Below are 24,024 nucleotides of genomic sequence, written 5' to 3'. Positions count from 1 at the left end.
TTACAAAAAATAGATGACATAATAGCAAGGTATAAATGCGTAATTGTGGAAAAAGTGATGAGTTTTAGCGCTGTCAAATCGATTAATCGTGGTTAATCGCATCCAAAATAAAAGTTGATTTTTACATAATAAATGTGTGTACTGTGTATAATTATTATGTATATATAAATACACACTCATTCATGTATATACTTAGGAAATGTATATACTGCATGCATATATATATATATATATATATATATATATATATATATATATATAAATATGACAGAATAGCAAGAATAGAATATACATATATACAGGTCCTTCTTAAAAAATTAGCATATGTGATAAAAGTTCATTATTTTCCATAATGTAATGATAAAAAAAACTTTATATATTTTAGATTCATTGCACACCAACTGAAATATTTCAGGTCTTTTATTGTTTTAATACTGATGATTTTGGCATACAGCTCATGAAAACCCAAATTTCCTAAATAAAAAAAAAAATAGCATATTTCATCTGACCAATAAAAGAAAAGTGTTTTTAATACAAAAATAGTCAACCTTCAAATAATTATGTTCAGTTATGCACTCAATACTTGTTCGGGAATCCTTTTGCAGAAATGACTGCTTCAATGCGGCGTGGCATGGAGGCGATCAGCCTGTGGCACTGCTGAGGTGTTATGGAGGCCCAGGATGCTTCGATAGCGGCCTTAAGCTCATCCAGAGTGTTGGGTCTTGCGTCTCTCAACGTTCTCTTCACAATATCCCACAGATTCTCTATGGGGTTCAGGTCAGGAGAGTTGGCAGGCCAATTGAGCACAGTAATACCAAAGTGTCTTGACCTGGGGAATGTGGCACCTGTAGCCCATTTCCTGCACACGCCTGTGCACGGTGGCTCTGGATGTTTCTACTCCAGACTCAGTCCACTGCTTCCGCAGGTCCCCCAAGGTCTGGAATCGGTCCTTCTCCACAATCTTCCTCAGGGTCCGGTCACCTCTTCTCGTTGTGCAGCATTTTTTGCCACACTTTTTCCTTCCCACAGACTTCCCACTGAGGTGCCTTGATACAGCACTCTGGGAACAGCCTATTTGTTCAGAAATTTCTTTCTGTCTTACCCTCTCGCTTGAGGGTGTCAATGATGGCCTTCTGGACAGCAGTCAGGTCGGCAGTCTTACCCATGATTGCGGTTTTGAGTAATGAACCAGGCTGGGAGTTTTTAAAAGCCTCAGGAATCTTTTTCAGGTGTTTAGAGTTAATTAGTTGATTCAGATGATTAGGTTAATAGCTCGTTTAGAGAACCTTTTCATGATATGCTAATTTTTTGAGATAGGAATTTTGGGTTTTCATGAGCTGTATGCCAAAATCATCAGTACAAGCAATGAATCTAAAATATATGAAAGTTTAATTTTTATCATTACTTTATGGAAAATAATGAACTTTTATCACATATTCAAATTTTTTGAGAAGGACCTGTATATACAATTATTTTAAAAAGCTTAAATATACACATGCATGTATGTGCATATACATATACTGTGCATAATAATTATACACAGTACACACACATATTATGTTAACACAAACTTTAATTTTGCGATTAATTGCGATTAATCGATTTGACCAAGCTTTTTTTTCCTTTAAATTCTGAGTTTACATTTATATGAACTCACAATTATGAGATAACATCTCACAATACAGACTTTTTTTCTTTCAACTGTGAGTTTATAACTAGCATTTCTGACTGTTTTTTCATCTTGTAAACTCACAATTACTAGTTATAAAGTCTGAAATATAAAGTGAAATATAAACTTGCAAAAAAAAAAAAGAGATAAAAAGGCACAACTATCTACTTTATTTTTTTATACTGTGGTGGGACCAAGTTTCCATACATTACACTGCACACACAGCATGCATTCATTCTATTATAAAGGTACTAGTCTCCTCTATAAACTACTCACCTGGACAAACACGTACTCATCTTGGACAACCAGGGAGTTGGGGTCAATGTATCCAGGAAAAGGTTTGCCCTTGTTGGCATCTGTGCAGTTCTGAAGTTTGCATGTGACATACAAAGCCTCTGCAACAGCAACAGGACAAATTGCACAACGAGATGAAGGTACACTGGATTTAAATCATGCCATAAACTAGATGATAGGAAACTGAGAGGATGTTATTCTGAACCTGAAAGAGCAGTATGGGTAAAAAAGGCATAGAATAATTATACAAGGTCCACGTGTCTTCAAAAAATACAAATCTGAGGGAAAATTACTTAAATAAATCTTTATAAATAAAATATATATAAGGTTATGATTTTTGTTTTTTTTAAACACATAATTGACCTTGATATTAACCTCAAACTGTCTACAAAAACCTCGCACAACTTGACAGCCTCTTTCTATCCATCAACTAACAGGAATATAGTTTCAACAGACAAAAGACAAACTTAATTTGTGCAGCAAAATTAATTTATTGCAGATGACAGACACGGACAGATGGATTTGCTGGTGAAGAAATGTTCATTTTGCATTTTGATGCGTAGCCTATTTTGAACCCTCTAAGGGACAGATTTACTAAACAGGGCAAATAAGCGTGAGAGCGCAATTCCAATAAAGCGCAGATTGGATTGGAAAGTTCTGTGAGTGATCTACTGACAACATGCAAATTAAAGAACACAGACAGGATCATTTCCATAATAGCCAGCGCAATCTAGCAGTTAGCGTCTGGTTTAAGACGTGCTTTTTTGGGGCAGTAAATAATGCCACAAATATCAGGAAATTTACAAGGGCAAACCTAAATCAAATTGGATGGGTCATTTAAATACTCTCCTCCCATAAATTTTGTGTCTGAAATGGAAACGCCTACAAATGCATATGCAACAAGGTCAGCCACAAAAATAACTCTGTCCACGCCTTTTCAGCGCTAATTTATCACTGCGTTTGTTTAGCAAATCCTGACGGTAGTTTTTTTTAATGCCAAAAGAGAGTTTTGCACTGGCGCAAGCTGTTAGTAAATCTGGCCCTAAGTGTTGCCTTGTGCCGTGTTAGAATTATGGCTTCTTGAAATGTAATCAAAGCACGTCCAGGGACGCCATTCAGACTTACGGGTTTCTGATATGCTGGTCTCAAGGTGAATCAGGCCTGGCTCTTTATCAAGGCCCATCTTAGACCTAGAGAGGCCAAAGGAAAGAAAAAAAAACAATGTTTTATGAAATGAGCTTTGGAAAAAAGAAAATCCTCTGTGTTTCCATACAACAACAGATATAAAAAATAAGGTCATTGGATTTTTTATTTTTTTTGTGCGTGTGTGTTTGAGCTAAAAGATCAATTTTCGCCTCCCAAAGGAGCGATACGGGTTTAGGTGGGAAAGTACCATCAGCACACTCTGTCCTGTTAAGCTCCCATTTCCATCTTTCTGCGCTCTCTGACAGAAGCGAGGAGCATATCCTGACATCATTAAAAGTAAGCCCTTCTCATTTGCTTCCCAAGAACACCCACAGGCAGCACACATAGCTCTCTCCCTCTTTTTAGTGTTGGAAAAAAAATCATTGTTGCATGAAATATTTATTTGAGACTGGAAAATCAGAGAGAGCTGCTCCAGTGAGGAACCTACAAAGGTAGAAGCAGACTAGCTCAAGACATTATCATGACACTTATTGGAAGTATTGAGGCTTTCACAAATATAGCATCCCTTAGCGTGCACTGGAATCAGGCTTAATAGCAGCAAATTCACAGAAAAGTTGCTTTTGCACACGGAATTGTGGCAATCCATTAAGATGCAGAGTGGAGGTTCAGCCTGATGGATTTATTTAGCGGATGGATGGATGGATGGATGGATGGATGGATGGATTGATGGATGGATGGATGGATGGATGGATGGATGGATGGATGGATGGATGGATGGATGGATGGATGGATGGATGGATGGATGGATGGATGGATGGATGGATGGATGGACGGATGGGTAGGTGGACGGATGGGTGGACGCATGGTTGGACGCATGGATGGATAAATGAAAATTGATTTAAATTAATATTATGTTAGTTAAGAAAAAACAGTCCATTGCAATGTCCAAACAATCAAACTGAACTCCTCTGAATGCAATATGCAATCTGTAGTTAAGATTCAAGTTACCAGTGACATGATGATGACAGAAGTACATTTCAGGTCGCTAGATGGCGCGATTGTAGCCTAGAAATCTAGACGCACCCTAGCGGCAGCAAATTTAATTTGCCCGCAAGTGTGGTCTAGCAACTCTCAATTCCTATCTGAGCTGTATTCCTCAGAATCTGGACGGCCCAATCACATCGTGTAGGCTACAGAGTCGGCGGGCGGGTCCATAATGATGACGGCCGAGTTGCGTTTGCGTGCTTCTAGTAACACAGAAACTGGCGAACGGCGGTCTTTCGAATCAGCTCTGCCCGCGCCTCCGGAAGACTTGGAGTTAAGCTTTTCTCTGAGAAAAGAACAAAGAGCGGCACTGAAGTCATTCTTAAAAAGGGAAGATGTGTTCGGAGTTTAGCCGACCGGATACGGCGAATGTTTAATCAGTCAGCGAGCTCCCCTTCACCATTGTTGCTCCGGTTGGTGTAGCGCTATCCTATCGCGTGCAGAGGGAGTTTGAAAGACAACCGTTTATCCCGCCCCTCGGATTGAGCCCTGTCTATGGTGAGTTTCCAGACCAAACATCTTGATGTGGGTCTGGCTTGTCAGGCTAGCGCGATTGGCCAATCAGAATGGAATATTCCAGAGGGCCGTGCTACAGTGCCCGCCCATTTAATATTCCGAAATGAGTTTTTTTAATTTATTTGCCCAAAGGGATTTTTAATATGTCTTTGTAAAAGCAATGAACCAAACAACCAACAGCAAAAAAAAAAAAAAAAAAAAAAAAAAAAAAAAAAAAAAAAAGCGAAAATCAATGGGATGATTAAGAAGGTACATGACTGTGTACTTACCTATAATGAGGGAAAGAACTACAATCCCACGAAGCATTGCGAAAGACAGTTGAATTCAAATTGATCCATATTATGCATATAAATATTTAAGAATTTTGAGACCAAAGTGAAACTGACTCCATGTCATTCGCAGTGTTTCATGGGATTGTGTCATAAATGTCTTTTGGTGTGATTTATTTGTTGCGATTCTACGAGTGGTGCAGATTTCCCCGCAGAATCATAGGTAATGTAGTTTTCGGCAGGAATTATGTTGTTCAACATTATTATTTGCAAAATAATTCAAAATAATGAGAGCTGATGGCTTCAACAAAACATATACCATTGTTTAACAACCTCAGCCCACCGTCTTTAATGCTTTCCCAGCCAAACACAGAATTTCCCATGATTTATGAGAAAACGCATCCATGCCAAAAACAGAATTCTCTGGGTTTCCGTGTTTTCACTGTTAGACGCTAGGGGGCGCTATTACGCATCTCCTGAATGAGTACGCGAGTAAGACCCAGTTAAACAAGCAATTATATGTAATATGCATATGAAAAATAACGTGTTCTTTAACATTACACATCATATGAATCAAAACTGCCTAAAATTAGTGAATGACATGTGGACGCAGTATGAGCTACAGGACTGTGAAGCATTAGGAGTGTTGATGGACTCGATCTGTGTTTGATCATCGCTCTGAATCTGATCTGGAGTCAGTCTTTCACAAAAACGTGATTTTCTCAGCTTTTTGTCCAAAGTGTCGCGTTTATTATTAAACTTACCCGTTTCGAGTGTTGAGAAAAAAAAGAATGCAAGGTGTTGTTTTTTTTTTTTTTTTTAAAGAAGAGGGTCAGCTCTTTTTTTTATATATACATTGCATGTTCAGATATTCATAAAACAAAATATTTTATGGGCTATTAAATTTAGGTGAATATGGTCAAAAACCCTGGCGGAGGCTGGTAACTTTTGTTAAAAACGCTGGCAGGGAAAGAATTATTTGCTTACAAGTTATTGTTCAAAATCAAACCCTCTATGGAGAAAATAAAAGGGATGTTTACTTCCAGAACTTGACTGCACAAAAAAAGTGCAGTGCAACATGCTGGTTTAAATTCATTGTTGCTCTTTTCAATGCAAACAAGATCCCTTTATATTTAAATCAGGCTTATTATACTGCTTATTTAGAAGTCAACGCAATGTGGGCATGTAAATCAACATTAATTCCTAATGCCTTCAGTTATAGTTCATTACCTCACAACCTTGCTTACTCAAAAGAATAGTTCATTTTCAAATATCTATAAAGAACTGTCTAGGTTTTCGATTTGAGATCAATAGTGAAGGTGAAAGTAAAGGAGTTCCTGACCTGTTCGATACCACCAAGACTCTAAATCTATGCTGGTATTAGGGCGCATCAGATCTGAGTTCCTTTTGAAGCGCTGACAGATACAAAAGTCCATTTCATCCATTCAAAGCTCCATTTCTTCAATCATCTCATATTTTGGCTGTGACCGTGGTGGTGTATCTCATCAAAAGGGACAATCTAATTTTACATAGTCAATAGCTACACATTTCTAAGGGTTGTATGTCTCATCTCACTTCAGATAATAAGACTCGATATGTGAGAGTTCACTGAGGGGAACTTGTGAGGGTAGATCATTACCAGACTAAAAATAACGGTACTGCAGGCTGACTCTCTGATGTCTTCGCTCTGTCCCACTTTGACTGCGCTTATGCAAAATTTTACACAAAATTGCCCTTAAAAAACAAAACCCTGCTGTTAAATAACTAGAAGTGAATTTGGATGGCACGTAAAAGACAGACATGAAATCAATCGATTATTTCTGTTTAAATTTGTGACTCACTGATTAATGATATGGAACAAATTTTTATTTTATTTTATTTACCCGTTTGACACATTAATTGCCTAAATGTACATACCTACACAGGTGAGACTCTCCATATACTCTCCATACATTCTCAGAAAAAAAGCTAGGGTGGTACCTTAATAACTTTGTACCTAAATAGTGCATTTTAGTCTTTCAAAGGTAAATATTGGTACCAAAAGTGTATATATTAGTACCTAAATGGTACATATTAGAACTTTTTTGAAGGGTACCGTCCCAGAGACAGCCTGCATACCTTTTTTTCTGAGATGTAATGCTTTTTTATACTGTACAAACTAGCTGTGTAACGATACACTCGTGTCACGATTCGATATATATCACGATACTGAACTCTATATTTTATACTCTAGTCTATAACAATATTCTAAGCTAACATAGTTTTTTTTCTTACTTATTATTATAAAAATAATACTATTATTTGTGTATTATTATTAGGGGTGACCCCTAATAGTCGAAGATTCAATGCATCGATATGCAGGACCGGATTCGACCACTGATCTCATGGTTGAATCTTCACGGGTGTTATGAAACGAGGATCATACCATTTTGGCAATATGGGGGTGCTCAATGTTAGTGTTATAAAGACGTGTCACGGCGCTGAGCGATCGCCCCTTTAAGGGCACTGAGCTTCGCACCGGACGCGCCACGCCTTTAAAATTCGAACACGTATACACCGACGGCGGCATTCGACGCCTGTCCGCGGCCATTAAATGTATATTTTCCTCAAATCGTGAATTTACATACTGATTTCACCCTGTGCTACAAGATACACTCATCGTGCAGCTCTTCTATCAGAAGTCGATTCAAAATTGAGCTCGCGCGTATATAATGTTCACGTCTGCCTGGTGTGAGATCCCTGAGACACGGCGCTGAGCTTCAGTCCGGTGTGAGACCCCCTTCAGGCACAATCGGCTTAAGAACGTGCATATAAACGCACTCAAAGTGTTCTTTTCCTCTCTAGGCAGGTATTTTTTTAGGTTTATTTATCAAAATGTTCTTTTATATTGTGTGATGTTCTGTGTTTCGATCGCGGCTTTTAAATGTTATGAATGGTTAATTTACGAATGTGTTGTGTACCTGGTTTTGATCCCTTTATTAAAAGTGGCTGCTGTGTGCCGTGTGTAAAGTAAAATAAAAATAGTCTTAGCCTCCTGCTGACTAGTGTCCTGCCCTTCCCAACCCATTTATACCGGTTTTTTTTTTTTTTTCGGTCTATGGTTTACACACACATAGGCCTAGATGATTCGACTATCGGTCGACCATAGAGAGATTCGAAAATTCTGATTCGAATGTGTAAATCCTTAGTCGGGGACACCCCTAATTATTATTATTATTATTATTATTATTATTATTATTATTATTATTATTATTATTACGACCCACAAATATCCCCCCATTGAATCATTTTACATTCTATTTAACATGTGTATAAGAATAAACCATCTGAAATGCTTTGAACAATCATACTACTAAAACTAAATGTGATCTGGTGATTTAAATGTTGTTTGCGCTTTGACTTCGAGGATCGTCATTCCGTCAGCGCGTGCGCTTCAGATGATCAATGCAATCCGTCACAGCTCTAATCGCAAGAAAGCTTGTCAAAAGTCTTTTAAGTTTAAGAAGAATAATGGACTTTAAATGGAGGGACAGAAATCCCTCAGGTTTTATCTTCATTTGTGTTTGGAAGTCAAATGAAAAACGACATGATGGCGAGTTCATGATGACAGAGAAACATTTGTGGTACATTTGTGTTTGGGTGAATTATACCTCATACCTAGGACTACTAGAGCAAGTTGAGCCTTGGATAAAACAACTTTATATCGCGAATCATATCGTTTTCACAATTTATATCGTGATATATTGTTTAACGATAGTACAAACTGTATATCTGATCCCCCTACACTAAACCTACCCATCACAGAAAACGTTCTGATATTTTAGATTTTCAAAAAAGATCATTCTGTATGATTTATAAGCTTGTTTCCTCATGGGGACCAAAAAAAAAAATTCCCCACAAGGTCAAAATGTACTGCTATTACCAACGCTATTCGTACGTATTTGTATGAGGGGGCTTATTCGTACAAATTCGTAGAACCTCACTCGATTTGTCTATACTGCAGTGATCTGTAGGTTTAGGGGTAGGTCATTCGTAAGAAATCCTTTGAATTGACCAACTCGTTAAAATCCATAAGATTTAGCAAAAATTCTAAAAGGGCAAGATCGTACAAATTGGTGAAAAAATATCCACCTCGTAGCCACCAGGGTTGGTAATACTAGGGACATTTGGTCCCCATAACATAGGACACACACACTTAGACCAAAATGTGACATTATACATCCATCAATCTTCAACCGCTTATCTGGGGTTGTGTCGCGGGGGCAGCTCCAGCAAGGCCAAACTTCCCTTTCCCGAGCCACATTAACTAGCTCTGACTGGGGGATCCTGAGGCGTTCCCAGGCCAGTCTGGAGATATAATCTCTCCACCTATCCTGGGTCTTCCCCGAGGCCTTCTCCCAGCTGGACGTGTCTGGAACACCTCCCTAGGGAGGCGCCCAGGGGGCATCCTTACCAGATGCCTGAACCACCTCAACTGGCTCCTTTTGGCGCAAAGAAGCAGCAGCTCAACTCCGAGTTCCTCACGGATGCTCGAACTTCTCACCCTATCTCTAAAAGAGATGCCAGCCACCCTCCTGAGGAAACCCATTTCGGCCACTTGTACCCACGATCAAATTATTTTGGTCATGGAGACAATATTATTTGTCTTCATGTCTTTATGGCAGAGGTGGACAGTAACTAAGTACATTTACTTGAGTACTGTACTTAAGTACACTTTTTGAGTATCTGTACTTTACTAGAGTATTATTTTTTCTGGAAACTTATGACTTTTACTTCACTACATTTGAAAGACAAATATCATACTTTTTACTCCACTACATTTCTATCAAGGTCGAAAGTCGTTTCTGTAGCAGCTCTGAAAGTCGGTGGATGATTGTGCACCCATAGCCATACTTTGAAAGTATGTTTCAGTTTTTTTTTTTTAAAATCAAAATAAGTTTAGTTGGCATACACTTGGTGCATGTCTTATAAAATATTAAAAATATAAACGTCTGGGAGAAAGAGAATAAAGTAAAGTTGGGAAAATATCAGATGTGTATCAGTGTATTGGATCCGTGCATTTGGCCTTAAAGTGACAAGCTTTGTAAAGAGCTTTGTAACTTATATACAAGTATCTAAATGAATTTAAGGTAGTCATATGGTAGTATGTTGGATGAAGCATCACTGACTGGCTTAAACCATGATGACAGTGTGCATTTATACAACAATAATAAAATAATGCATTGGCATAAAAAAAGGAAATTTACTTTGATACTTAAGTACTTTTGAAAACAAATACTTCTGTACTTTTACTTAAATAAAAATCTGTTTTTACAACTTTCACTTGTAACGGAGTAATATGTGACCAGTAGTACTTTTACTTTTACTCAAGTAATAGAGTTGTGTACATTGTCCACCTCTGCTTTATGATCACGGAGACAAATATACAGTCAAACCAAAAATGATTTAGACACACATTTTATATTTTTTACTAGTGGGTGCAGGACACTATAGTTCATAAGTGGGGATAGAAAAATAAAGTGATATATTATTGTGATATATTATACCCAAAAATTATTCATACAGTGGACTACTTGATTAAATATTTGTGACCAAAATGATTCAGACACTTGACCTGACCATGTTGTGTTTTTTTCTTTAATTGCTAATGTGACCTTTTACGCCACAGACTGAACACCATGGAGCATTGCTTGGTCATTGGTTGACCTAAATTGGTATTATCTTATTTTGTACTCAAATGTAACAGCTGACAGCTGATTGGTTGATTGCAATCCATTACATGCCTTTCTATCAAAGTTATCTGACATTATCAAGATGTATTCGTTCTGACAGTTCTTGTCACATTTTATTACCATTTTCTAGCGAATAAACTGTGAGAAAAAGTTGTCTGAATAAATTTTGGTTTGACTGTACAAACACAAAAATATTAAGTTTAAGCCTTTTTAGCAACAACCAAAAAAAAAAAAAAAAAACATGGCTACAGCATTTAATACATGTGTGATGTGACAATATAGTTATGTTGTCAACAAGATTCAAATCACCACCAGATTAATTCAATAGATGAAAATTTGTTTTAAACCAGTTTCATTTCTTCATGCATCAATGCGAATGGCAGATGCTGTAAAAATACTTGACATGCCTTTATTTTTTAAACTGATTCCTTTGTACATTATTTAATTTTATTTTCACTTCAAGCCACTCTTTGTCCCTGTAGTCAAGATTTAGTAGAGTATATATTTATAATATCAAATAAACTTCAATCCAAAAAAAATAAAATAAAAAAATCAATCCATGCACCCTTTTCAGTTCATTTCAGCTTGTCCACTTGAGACCAGAGATAAACATAAAATCGAATCGCATTTAGAATTTATTTCTCAACAGGTCTCTTTAATCACCACAGTCTAGACATCTATTAGCCATCCTGATCGAGTTGAATAAGCTTTCTTAATGACTAAATCATTTGCAACATTGCAAATGCAGACTCCGACCCAGTAACAAGGTCTAATGACAACATTCATTAAAGAACTTCTAAGGTGTGGACGTAAACCTTGAGATAGCGTTGGTGGTGGAACACAGTGGGGAAGATCACATCAGGGTTGAACAACAATCCGTGTTCTTTGGTTTATTCTTTTAACGGCCACACAATGCAGGAGCTCAAATGATTGATGTTCCACACGCAGAAGGAGGAATCACACAGAGAGCTTACCAGTAGAATCGATTGGGCGCCACCCGCTCGTGAACGAGCTGCCATCGACGGCCAAACTCAACAGAGCTGTAGAGCTGAGGACGAAACACTGTGTTAGAAAAGAAATTATATGAAGATTTCTCAAAGCAGCGCTGTTCTTTTGAACTTTTTATTTATCGAAGAATCTTAGAAAAATGCATCATGGGTTCCACAAAAATATTAAACAGCACAACTGTTTTCAACACTGATTATATGAATTATGTGCAACAGATCAGCATATCAGAAGGATCATGTGACGCTAAAGAAAATTTGATATGCCAGGAATAAACTACATTTTAAAATACATTCAAATTGGTATATTTTACATATACAATACATGTATATTTTAAATTATAATAACATTTCAAAATAGTTATGTTTTAATGTGTTTTTGATGACTCTTGATGAGCATAAAAAACAAACAAAATCTTACCAACACAGAATTTTGAATGGAAGTATATTTATAATCAGAATTTCTCTTACAATTTTTTTTTTTTTTTTTTTTTTTTTTTTTTGTGCAATGCATTCAAATTGTGTGGAATTGTCTTCTCAAATATATAATACTGCCTTAACATTTATTCAAAACAGCGTATCTTAGAAGGCAGCATAATTAAATTTGTATCAGGAACGTGCCACGGATGTCTTAACATACTGCTTACGTAAGCAGCTAACTAGGTTTTAAACCTGAGCAAATGAAATTAAGATTGATTTTCCTATAAGATACAGATTAAAATGATCTTAAAATGCTCATTTCAAAATTAGTAATTACACTGCAAAACTGGCAAACAGAAAGAGAACAAACACGAAGATCTAAAATTCATTAAATGAGGCATAAAAATGACTCACGTATATATTTCTCAGTATGACAAAACATCCTATTTATGTGCACAGTGCTTTGGGGAAACTCAAATCATATAAATGGCAAATACAAATGTAAAAAAAAAAAAAAAAAAACAGCTCTTTGGAATTATATTTGTTGACCAGAGGTTTTCCAGAGGTGTGAAACTTTACTTGCACAAAGCACCATATATATATATTTTTTTTACCATGTTTTACAAAACAGTGCAGCACTTGTATTAACATTAGTTGGAAACTGTCCATCATTATAACATCCTGACTGTGGGTGGATGGAGCTCGGTCATATTTAGACATAGACAAATGGGATCAAATTAAACCAAATCAGACAGAATTGAAGAATATACCTCTGCTGAAAACAACTGCTTAAACTAGCCTAAGCTGGTTCAAACAGGTCTCCCAACCTGCATATGTATAATAAAACATTCATTTGCATACGCCAGCTAACACAGGTTATTTCAATAGTATCCGTGTGGCGAAAGTGCTGTAGTTGTGGTGAAATAAGAGGTGAGGTTTAACACAAAATCCAAAAGCAAGTGGTCACAGAAGCCAATAGCAGGTGTAATGCATCTTAGCTGACCACTTGTGATCGATTCACTGAAAACACATCTTAATACAAGTGGAAAGGTTTCTCTCTCGCTCGCTCAATTTCCAGGATATTGCATATCATTTGCAGGGCTTCAGGGAGCCGCTATCAGTATGCGGGAGACTCCCAGGGGAGGTGGGATGTCTGAATTGGTTCAGTTGGTTTAAGACCAGCATAGTCTGGTTTAAGCAGTTTTTTAATAGGTTTTTATTTTATTTATTTGAGTAACATTTTATTTTGATGGTCCTCTTTGAACAGTCTTTTGACAATTTGCAGCTAACTCTCATTAGTACTGTACACTCTAACACTCAAAATACTTAATTGGTTTGAGTAGGACCAACTTAAATTAAACAAATTAGTTCAATTATATTAAATACTATGACTTTGTTAAAGTTTATTTTTCTTTTGAGTTCACAGCACTGATATGTTTCAAGTAAACTTCAATGTTTTGAGTTGTATGAACTCATTTAATTTAATTTAAACTAACTGAGATTTTGAATTTCCCAGCATGCTTTGCCCATGGCACTCAAAAGGGATAATGAACGCTAAAACTAAGTGGTATATAATGTTGCAAGATTATGGAGATTTGGTATGCATACATTTTTTTGTTATGCTAATTAATGAGTTAATCAATGTGTGTGTGTTTTTTTTTTTTTTTTTTGGAGAGTTACCATCATGGTGAAACATGCTGCTTGTTTTGAGAGCGGGTAAGTTACATATTTTAAGTTGCTGTACTGAATCAGCAAGTGCTATCCATGCTATTGTTAACATGTTAGCAAATTAGCAAAATGGCATTACATTTGTGGTAACACTTTAGTATGGGGAACACATATTCGCTATTAACTAAATTTTTTGCCTCAATAAAATCTGAATTTACTACTTATTAATAGTTAGTAAGGTTGTTTTTAAGTTTGTAGAATTTACGTTTAGGTATTGGGTAGGATTAAGAGATGTAGAATAAGGCATTAATATGTGCTTTATAAGTACTAATAAACAACCAATATCTTAGTAATATGGATGTTAATAAGCAACTAGTTAATAGTCAATAACTGAACTCTAAAATAAAGGTGTTACCGAATTTTTAGTTTGTTATAGCTAGCAAAATATTTATGTTGAGACAACCTGATAATTTAAGATAAATGTTTAAATTAGAGTAAATTAAGAAAAAGAAAAATCATTTAATATAAATGATAACAAAAAAAGTCTCATTCAACTTTTCTGAGTTCTGACAACTTAGGGTTTACAGTGAAGTAAATAACTCATTTGATTGGCAAGAACTCAACATAAAGTTAGCTAACTCAGTACTTCAAGTTAGGAGCAGAAGCACGAGTACTACAAACTCAAACTTACTTAACTTATAATTGGGAAAATCGGAATAATAATAATAAAAATAAAAAAATGTAACTGATAACCTCTTTTTTGTAGTTAACCCAACTTATTTGGGTTTACGTCTGCTTAATATCTGCTAACTATTTATTTTGATGGTCCAACAACAGACATTCTACTAACTTTGCAAGTACATGTCAACTTATTCTAACCCTACCAGTTTACTAATACTCTCTGAAATGTAACTTATACAGAATGTGCTGAAGGGACCATCAAAATAAAGTGAGGCACAAATATGTTCACCAATGAAGGTTACTGTGATTTTTCATTTCAGATAGTTCCCTCTCTAATGTTTACTGTTATAATAAAATAAACCTCAGTCAACATTAATAAAGTATGCATTTATGTGTAGCATAGATTTGGATAGGATTTAATTAGACTGGTGATTGTGTTTTCTTTTTGTACTGTTTGCTTTTGCAGCTTTCAGCCGTGGCTAGTCATGCACATTATGCAAACAGTCAACCATTAGCCGTCAATTGGCTTATAATTCTTTTTTGATTGTGTTCATTTAATTGTAATTCATTCTCACTTGCCCTCATTCAAGGGTAAAGTCAATGTTGATTTGTCAAAATTGAAGTCAATGCTGTCTAACACCATCACTCGAGACTTGAAACTATCATCAATGTTATTTGATTATTTTGTGTCACTGTGAAAGTTAATGTGTCTGTAATTTTTTTTTTTTTTTTTTGTGTGTGTGTGTGTGTGTGTGGTAATTTGTCATTGTTCTTTTTGAATATACATTTGGTGAAGAAAAATGTTTTTATTTTTGTTATTATTATTGTATGTTCATAATCCTAATCATTTATATAATTTAGATTCACATCAAGGCGTAAAAAACTAAATCAATACAGAAATGGATATAATCCAAAATTAAAATGATTCATCAGTGGCAAAAAAATAAATAATAATAATAATAATCTTGAAATTGTTAATTTCTCTTTTGATATGATTAAATCGAATGCTTAAACAATCTTTTCAGAAGAGTAAAAAAAAATCATAATTTATTAGCCCTAAACTATGAGCTCGAAAGCATATAATTAATGGTAATTCCCTGCGACTGGGGATCCATAAATTGTCTTAATTGCCAACTTTAAGCTCACTGAAATTGTCTCTTTAAGACTTATTTCCTCCCAAATAGATAATTGCACTTTGAGGACATATTTCAACCCCAAATATAGATTAGCATCCATTTGCACGCATGCGTTTCATTATTATAACGTCTTGCTTTGCAGTTTGTGCCTCGATTGTTTATCAAGTATGCAAATACTATAAATGTGTTTTTTTTTTTTTTCTTTGCATTTTCTTCCATTTGGTTGTATCTGACAGTAAAACTGCTTGATAATTAGAGAACCACATGAAGTGTGCCTTTCTAAATGCTATTCCCCATAATTTGCTGCTTTTTGCCATATTTTTTTCCTGGAATTATTTAGCTAAAATGTTTGTACCTTCTGATCATGGCCATAAGCAAGGATCCAGTCCTCCTGCTCAGGATGAAACAACAGGCTGAGGATGTAGAAGTTGAGACGGTATTTTTGGTATGTGGCGCCTTCATCTGAGCTGATGAGCAAACTGCTTTCCACCTCTGGATCCGTCAGCAACATGATCTGAAACACAGACAAGAGGTCTTTTAGTCTCTACATAGTATCTTCACTGTCCCTCGGGGACTAAATGGCTCAGCTAGTGGACGTGAGGAACTCCGTCTGTGATGTCTCTGTCTGTCTACAATCAGGCATTGTAGAATGGTGAGAAACTGCAATAAAATCAGTGCAAATGTTTGCCTTATTAAAACATATTCTGTTTAACAAAAAAAAAAAAAAAAATAATAACTTTATAAAAAAAGTCACATATTACAGTTATGCAAAATATTATAAATAAAAGGCATAAAACTAACTTTTTACCACACCAGCCAATGGTCGGCGACATTGTATTTACTGGCCATTAATATTTTTTAACCATTAATGATTTATTTTTTTATTTTTTTTTATTTTTTGTGTGTGTGTGTGTGTGCGTGCGTGCAAAAACGTGAGGTGCACAACACTGAGCGATCGCCCCTTTAAGGCAAGGGGGTAATCTAGCACTTGGAAAGCGTTCCACCCCTAGGGGCGGCCATTGCTAACCAAGCCATCACTTGCTGTTAGCATCCCATTGACTCCCATTCATTTTTGAGTCACTTTGACAGTGAATAACTTTACATCAGAGGCGTTTAAAAACTCCATTTGTCTATTGTTTATTTCTAAAGAAACACGACAATGCATAAAAGGCTCCGTTACCTTGTATCTTACACTATCGCCCCGCAGAAGCTGTTTTTGTAAAAATAGGCTAACGATTGCGTCATAACCAACGCGACTCTGTCGCAGAGTTGAGAAATTACCGTATAGACCTGAGGAGACGCTCAGAAACAATCTTTACTGTCTATGAGACAGTCGGGGGGACGCGGAGACATAAAGTCTGATAAAGTCAAGGGGGAAGAATGGAGAGAAGCCCATAGTGAGCCAAAAGCAACGGGACAAAACATTTAAACAACGTGATTCAGATTTCACTTTCCACAACTACTAGAAGACCTACAGCTGTCAGACAGGAGGCTCACGTCACATCTCCGTCGTCAAGCTCAGTCTGAGCCGGCGCAGTTCGCTCAGCCATCAGGAAGTGAGTGCCCCTAGGTTGACTTAATTTTTTCGCCGTTGACGTCAATGGGATCGCTCGGTCCATTTCTTTTACTGTCTATGCTTTAAGGGCACTGAGCTTCGCACCGGACGCACCGCGCCTTTAAAATTCGATACACCGACAGTGGCATTCGACGCCTGTCCGCGGCGATTAAATGTATATTTCCCTAAAATCGTGATTTTACATACTGATTTCACCCTGTGCTACAAGATACACTCATCGTGCAGCTCTTCTGTCAGAAGTCGATTCAAAATTGAGCTCGCGCGTATATAATGTTCACGTCTGCCTGGTGTGAGATCCTGAGACACGGCGCTGAGCTTCAGTCCGGTGTGAGACCCCCTTCAGGCACAATCGGCTTAAGAACGTGCATATAAACGCACTCAAAGTGTTCTTTTCCTCTCTAGGCAGATATTTTTTTTTGGGTTTATTTATCAAAATGTTCTTTTATATATTTGTGTGATGTTCTGTGTTTCGATCGCGGCTTTTAAATGTTATGAGAGAACGGTTAATTTACGAATGTGTTGTGTAGCCTGGTTTTGATCACTTTATTAAAAGTGGCTGCTGTGTGCCGTGTGTAAAGTAAAATGAAAATAGTCTTAGCCTCCTGCTGACTAGTGTCCTGCCCTTCCCAACCCTTTTATACCATTTATTTTTTTCCGGTCTATGGTTTACAGACACATAGAGGATTTGACTATCGGTCGACCATAGAGAGATTAGAACATTATTCGAATGTGTAAATCCTTAGTCGGCGACACCCCTTATTTCTTAGAAAGAAAGAAAGACCCCCAAAAATGTCCAGTAGTGTATATTGTAACAAAAGATTTCTATTTTAAATAAATGCTGTTCTTTTTTACTTTTTTATTCTTCAAATAATCCTTTAAAAAAACATCACAGGTTGTAAAAGATGTTAAGCAGCACAAGTGCTTCCAATACTGATAATAAATCAGCTTATCAGAGCAATTTATGAAGGGTAACTGAAAACTGGAGGAATGGCTGATGAAAATAAATCAGCTTTGCATCACAGAAATAACCTTTGTTTTAAACTTGTATAATATTTCAACAGAGGTGTCAAAAGTACTCGCATTCATTACTCAAGTGGAAGTATAGATACTAGGGTTTAAAAATACTTCTGTAGAAGTTGAAGTATCAACTCAAGCTTTTTACTTAAGTAAAAGTGTAAAAGTACTGGTTTCAAAACTACTTAAAGTATTAAAGTAAAAGTAATGTAAGCACAGAGCACAAAAAAATGCCATTAAAGACAAAAGCTTAAGGGCCACACCACAGGCGCCTAGAGTGCTCTACCCCACCTCCTCAAGAAAAACATTTTTCTAAAGGCCATAATTACTATAATGTTATATTAAACTGTTAATGTTGAAAAATTTGGGAGGCACTGGCTACCTGTTTCAGCCGCATATATACCCATTGAAAATGAATGCATTTTAGTACAATGGACATATTCCATTATGTGTACTGCTGAGCATTAACATGTGTTTCCTGAAGCGGAAGATATGATGACTAGTTGCCTATAAGTAATGTTATCAATAACCTTTATCAGAATGTAAATGTAGGCTACATGTGTGATCAGTGTTGCCAGATTGGGTCGACGCTTTAGAGCCCTACGGGCCCTGACTTTTTTACACCCCTAACCTCATACCCACTGTCGGCCGCTGACTGCTTGGTTGTCACTTTAAAAAAAATTAACAAACAAACAAATTATCCAAACATTTTTTCTAAATTAACTTTAATAAAGAAACTAAACGAAATATAACTACTTGGACATTACAAACAAAGCTGAACTATTTTAATGACTGCAGGAATGTGTCATAGGATTGTGCAGGGCCTGTGCAGGGCTCAAAGAATATATAGTAAAATGCAATTTATTCCTGTGATCAAAGCTGAATTTATCATCATTACTCCAGTCTTCAGAGTCACATGATCCTTCACTAATCATTCTCAGATGAGGATCTGATGATCAAGAAACATTTATGATTATTATCAGTTGTGCTGCTCATGGTGCTGCTTAAATTTGTGGAAACCATCTAAACATTTGTGGTAAAATAAAAAAAAGAGAGAAATTAATACTTTTATTGATCAGACATGCATTTAATTGATCAAAAGTGATATTGTTAATATTACAAAAGATAATAATTGATTTAAAAAAATGCAAATAAATACTGTCCATATAACTTTCTATTCATCAAAGAATCCTGAAAAAATAAATGTATCATGGTTTCCACAACATTTTAAAGCAGCACAACTGTTTTCAACACAGATAATAATCATAAATGTTTCTTGATTATATAAAATCATCATATGAGAGTGATTAGAGAAGGATCATGTGACACTGAAGACTGGAGTAATGATGATAAATGCAGCTTTGATCACAAAGGAAAAAAGCTGTTTTAATTTGTAATAAGATTTCACAATATTACTGTTTTAACTATTTTTGATTAAATAAATGCAGCCTTGGTGAGCAGAAGATACTAAACATTAAAAAAGCTGCATTATTCATATGATAGGCTACTTTTGTCAATAAATAGGCTACATTGAGATGGCTTGAAAAACACACATAAAGCATATATTGTCGCAATCGTCTGATTGTCTTCGTCACGTTTCATCACTCATAACGATTGTTTTCCTCCAGCGTGACAGGGTATTACTTCTACGAATCCACTTTTGGAATTTGGACTTTCTGTGAGAGCGCCCTCCTCATATTTAGATGCGAATATAATGACAGCAGGTCATTATAGATCATATTACATATAACATTATCATAGATAATTTTTTGTCTCTGATTTTAAATCTTAATGTTTTCACATTGGTTTCTATAAATACACTTTACACTTGCCCGTGACCTCAAAAAGCGCTCTATCAACCAAGATTAGAGAAGGCTGTCTTAAGCATCCCAGTTAATTTGGCCGTCACCGCGCAGGGTAACGCTGGTTCGAATCCCGCTCGGAGCGGGTCGACTAGAATCGGTGAGACCCAGTAAAAGTGCGGGGAACGAAAATACATTTTATTAAAAGTGAGGGGGACACGTCATGTCCCCCCCCCCCCCCCCCCCCGTAATCTACGCCCATGCCACTGCCAAAAAAATGCCTAATGCATTGATACTGTACAATAATCCGCCGACAAAAAAAATATAACAACAATGCGCTTAGCTTTGCTCTGACAAAACTACAGTGGCCTTGTGAAGTTCATAGAACATGCACTAAGCCCAGTCAAAACTGATTCAAACCTCTTTCAGCAGCTGTTGGTGTTGCTAGTTGCAGATGTCCTGAGTGTATGATGGACAGGAATCATGATTATATTTATAAAAAAGAGTCTTCGAGTCACAGGTGTAATCCACGTTTGAGAGTTGGTTCACTCTCCCACTCCTTACTGTAGAAACGGGTTGTGTATATATATATATATATATATATATATATATATATATATATATATGTATATATATATATATATATATATATATATATATATATATGTATATATATATATATATATATATATATATATATATATATATATATATATATATATATATATATATATATATATATACTGTATGTATGCCACTTTAGCATAGCGATCACCTGAATATCTACCACGAGTTATCGCGCTAAAAACCTGGCTGTCATGAATGAGCGCGTCTGCCTGCTGATCGCTGATTGACTGAAAGTGCGTGCTCGTCCGCTGGAACCCGCCCAATCTGGCAACACCGTGTGTGATTTGTGCTTTGAGTCATGTGCAGGCGCGATGTAACCAATAGGGTGTTGGAATGGTATATGTTTACACTTCTCATCCAACCACACAATCAAATTCACACTATCAGGATGACGCGATTTATCTGCATTTTTTTTTAACAAGATGAAATGAAAGAGGAGTAACGAGGCTATTTTTAAAAAGTAAGGAGTAGAAAGTACAGATAATTGCGTGAAAATGTAAGGAGTAGAAGTAAAAAGTAGGCAGAAAAATAATTACTCCAGTAAAGTATAGATACCCAAAATTTCTACTTAAGTAAGGTAACGAAGTATTTGTACTTCGTTACTTGACACCTCTGAATTTCAAAATATAATTTTTTATCAAATAAATGCCAAACTTTTAAACGGTACTGTTTAATATATAATAATGAGCCAAAACATTATGAAGTAAATATCACTGATCCTCCTTAGAGCATATTATATATTACATATAAAGGTCTGGAAAGATTAGATAGAAAGTAAAAATCAGTTTTTGTAATCAGCATGTTGAATGCAGGAGTGACTTATTCAAGGGCCAAATTATTATGGCAAGGCCACTGGGAGTATCTCTGAAATGGCAAGGCTTGTGTGTTGCTCCTGGTCAGCAGTGGTGGGCATTTACCAGCAGTGGTCAGAGGAGGAACAAACCACAAACCGGGTGTGGAGTGCCCAAGGCTCATTGATGCATGAGGGCACTAAAGGCTATCCTGTCTGGTTTAAGCCAACAGAATGTCTGCTGTGGCACAAGTCACGCAAAATTTTAAATGATGGTTATGGGAAGAATGTGTCACAACACAGTGCTACGCAGTTTGCTGTTCATGGGGCTGTGTAGCTGCAGACCAATCAGAGTGCCTATGATGACCCCTGTCCACCGTCAGAAGTGGCTACAATGGAAATGTGAGCTCTGGAACTGGACCTTAGATCAGTGGAAGAAGGTCGCCTGTTCCGATGAGTCCCGCAGATCTTTTACATCACATGTAAAGCTGTGTACGTGTGCAACATTTGCCTGGGAAAGTGATGGGCATCAGGGTGCACTGTGGGACGACGACAAGCCGCTGGAGGGACTGTGATGCTCTGGGCAACGTTCTGCTGGGAATCCCAGTTGCAGACCAGGTAAACAAACTTCATGACAATAGCCGCTTTTCCACTGTCGGGCCAGTGCGAGCCAGAGCTTTCAAAGAGCCAGGCGGCTAATAGCTTAGGACCTGTAGCACTGATCCTAAAAACACACTGCGTTTCCACCGTCGGGCTAGAAGCTTCACAGAGCTTTAATAAAACCCACCTGTAACGCACCTCTCTGGAAAAAGCCACACAAACCCATCATTTCACCAACAAATGGAAGTTTTATCAGAAAACTAATCAGAAAGAAATCACTGGAAGCTAGTGAGATAGCAAAACCATCAAAAAGCAACAGTTAGTTGGCATTTTTTGTTGTTCATTTAAAGATATAAAACCCAAGCATCAATGTTTTACCAAAGTTCACAATAATAAGTTATACACTGATCCGAATGTACAATTGTATCAAGATTGCACATTAGTCACACAGAAAAACAAAGGTATTTAACGTTATTTCACAAAAGAAAGAAGACACATTATTCAGTCGCGCCTGTTTCTGTTTATTTGTAGTCAAAGGACAGTCGCCGATGTTTTAGCAAGAAGATTCATTTCTATCAATTTTTCACCAAAAATACCTGAGGAGCTTTGGCACTCTCACAGTTACATTTTCAGTCAGAGCTGCCACAAATACGGAGTTACTTTATTTTATGATGCAGAGTTAAATATCAGCCAGTCCAACCTGATCTCACAGCAACTGGTACTTATTTTAGGAGGTGGCTAATTCACCTTACTCATATGAATTTGTATGATTTTTGCTAAATCGTATGTATTTGATGAATTGGTCTTGTTTTTAGTCTTCTCCTTCATTTTATATTTATTTTATTAATTAAAAGGAACAATGAGATGTGCTGCGCTGGTGGAAACAACACGTGACTGTCAAGACACGGCTCGCTCAGGGTTAAAGAGTCCGCCAGCAGCAGCGCACGTTTCTTCAGCGCACCTGCAAGAGGTATGGCCTTTTTACAACTGGTTCCTTCATTCGTTTTCACTGACCAGGCATCTATCTGATTGCAAAATTATCAGGAGTTGGCGTAAATACCTTCTGATATTCTTTTGAGATGTAGGCCTATAGCCTATTTAATTCCGATCACTAAACAAACCAATTCACAAGACATGAAAGCATTTCAGACAAAACCGGACAAATGTAAATGTATCTTGTTGTTTAAACCACGTGTATATTTTACTCCTGGCAAACGGTTAAAAAATAAACATGTGAGAGCATGTTATGGGCTAAATGTTATCAGAAAGATATGATGGTGCTACTGCAACACACATTGCTGCAAATGAGTCAAGCAAGCCAAAGCAAATGGCCATAAATTAAACTTAAAATAAGTCACACAAAACACAGTCATCTTCACTAAAAATGAATGAGACTAAATGATCTTACCAGTGCTTAGGTCACTCTTTCTCATAATGTGGTCTTTGAATTTGAAATGAGCCGCTGAACAAAATGCACACTTTTGCTTTGGTTGATGTGAACTCCTTTAAATGAGCACATACCGTGCAAACTGAAGATCGGATTTATATTCATTTTGCGGAGGTGTACGGTATAAGACAACCTGCATGTTCTTTTTTTTATTATTATTTGTTTAGATCATGTAGCCAGTTTCGTTTGTGAACGCCATTGCGAGCAGTAGCTATCAGTCTGCCTTAGCTCATCAAAAATGCCTTTAACTGTGGTGGTAATATTAGGCTAAATTAAATAACATTGTGATACTTGAAGTGTTTTATATCTATGGATTGTATTATAGGCAAGACAAGTCAAGAGTTGATTTGAGAGGCTAAACTGATTAAACAAGTGGTTAACTCATGTCGGCCGCTGGGCACTTGGTCGTCACATAGCCTAAAAAAATTACAACTTTAATTTAACAAACAAAAAATTGATCTAAACATATTTCTAAATTAACTTAATTAAAAAAAATGAAACAAAATATAAGTACTTTGACATTAAAACAATACTAAACTATTTTAATGGCTGCAACAATGTAAAAAATAAACAAATATATTAAAAAAAA

The 24,024-nt window shown here is 36.5% G+C and overlaps 1 protein-coding gene across 4 annotated transcripts in view; it reads right to left on the bottom strand.

The window, feature by feature from the left end:
* Positions 1–24,024, bottom strand: part of sorcs1 (sortilin-related VPS10 domain containing receptor 1) — a 302,164-nt gene that overhangs the window by 64,104 nt on the left and 214,036 nt on the right. For all 4 annotated transcript variants that reach the window (XR_010904712.1, XR_010904711.1, XM_067441002.1 and 1 more), the window contains exons 4-7: positions 15,935–16,093; positions 11,645–11,718; positions 3,089–3,153; positions 1,946–2,064 (exon numbers count right to left, since the gene is read on the bottom strand). Coding sequence is in view for 2 of the 4 variants with exons in the window: in XM_067441002.1 (XP_067297103.1) it covers positions 1,946–2,064; positions 3,089–3,153; positions 11,645–11,718; positions 15,935–16,093 (417 nt within the window). In the remaining 2 variants the exon portion in view is untranslated. The remainder of the gene's footprint in view (positions 1–1,945; positions 2,065–3,088; positions 3,154–11,644; positions 11,719–15,934; positions 16,094–24,024) is intronic.

This window comes from Pseudorasbora parva, chromosome 4 (genome assembly GCF_024679245.1).
Source record: "Pseudorasbora parva isolate DD20220531a chromosome 4, ASM2467924v1, whole genome shotgun sequence".
Taxonomy (NCBI): Eukaryota; Metazoa; Chordata; class Actinopteri; order Cypriniformes; family Gobionidae; genus Pseudorasbora; species Pseudorasbora parva.
The sequence above is the reverse complement of the archived record's forward strand: the minus strand, read 5'-3'. Positions and strand labels throughout refer to the sequence as shown.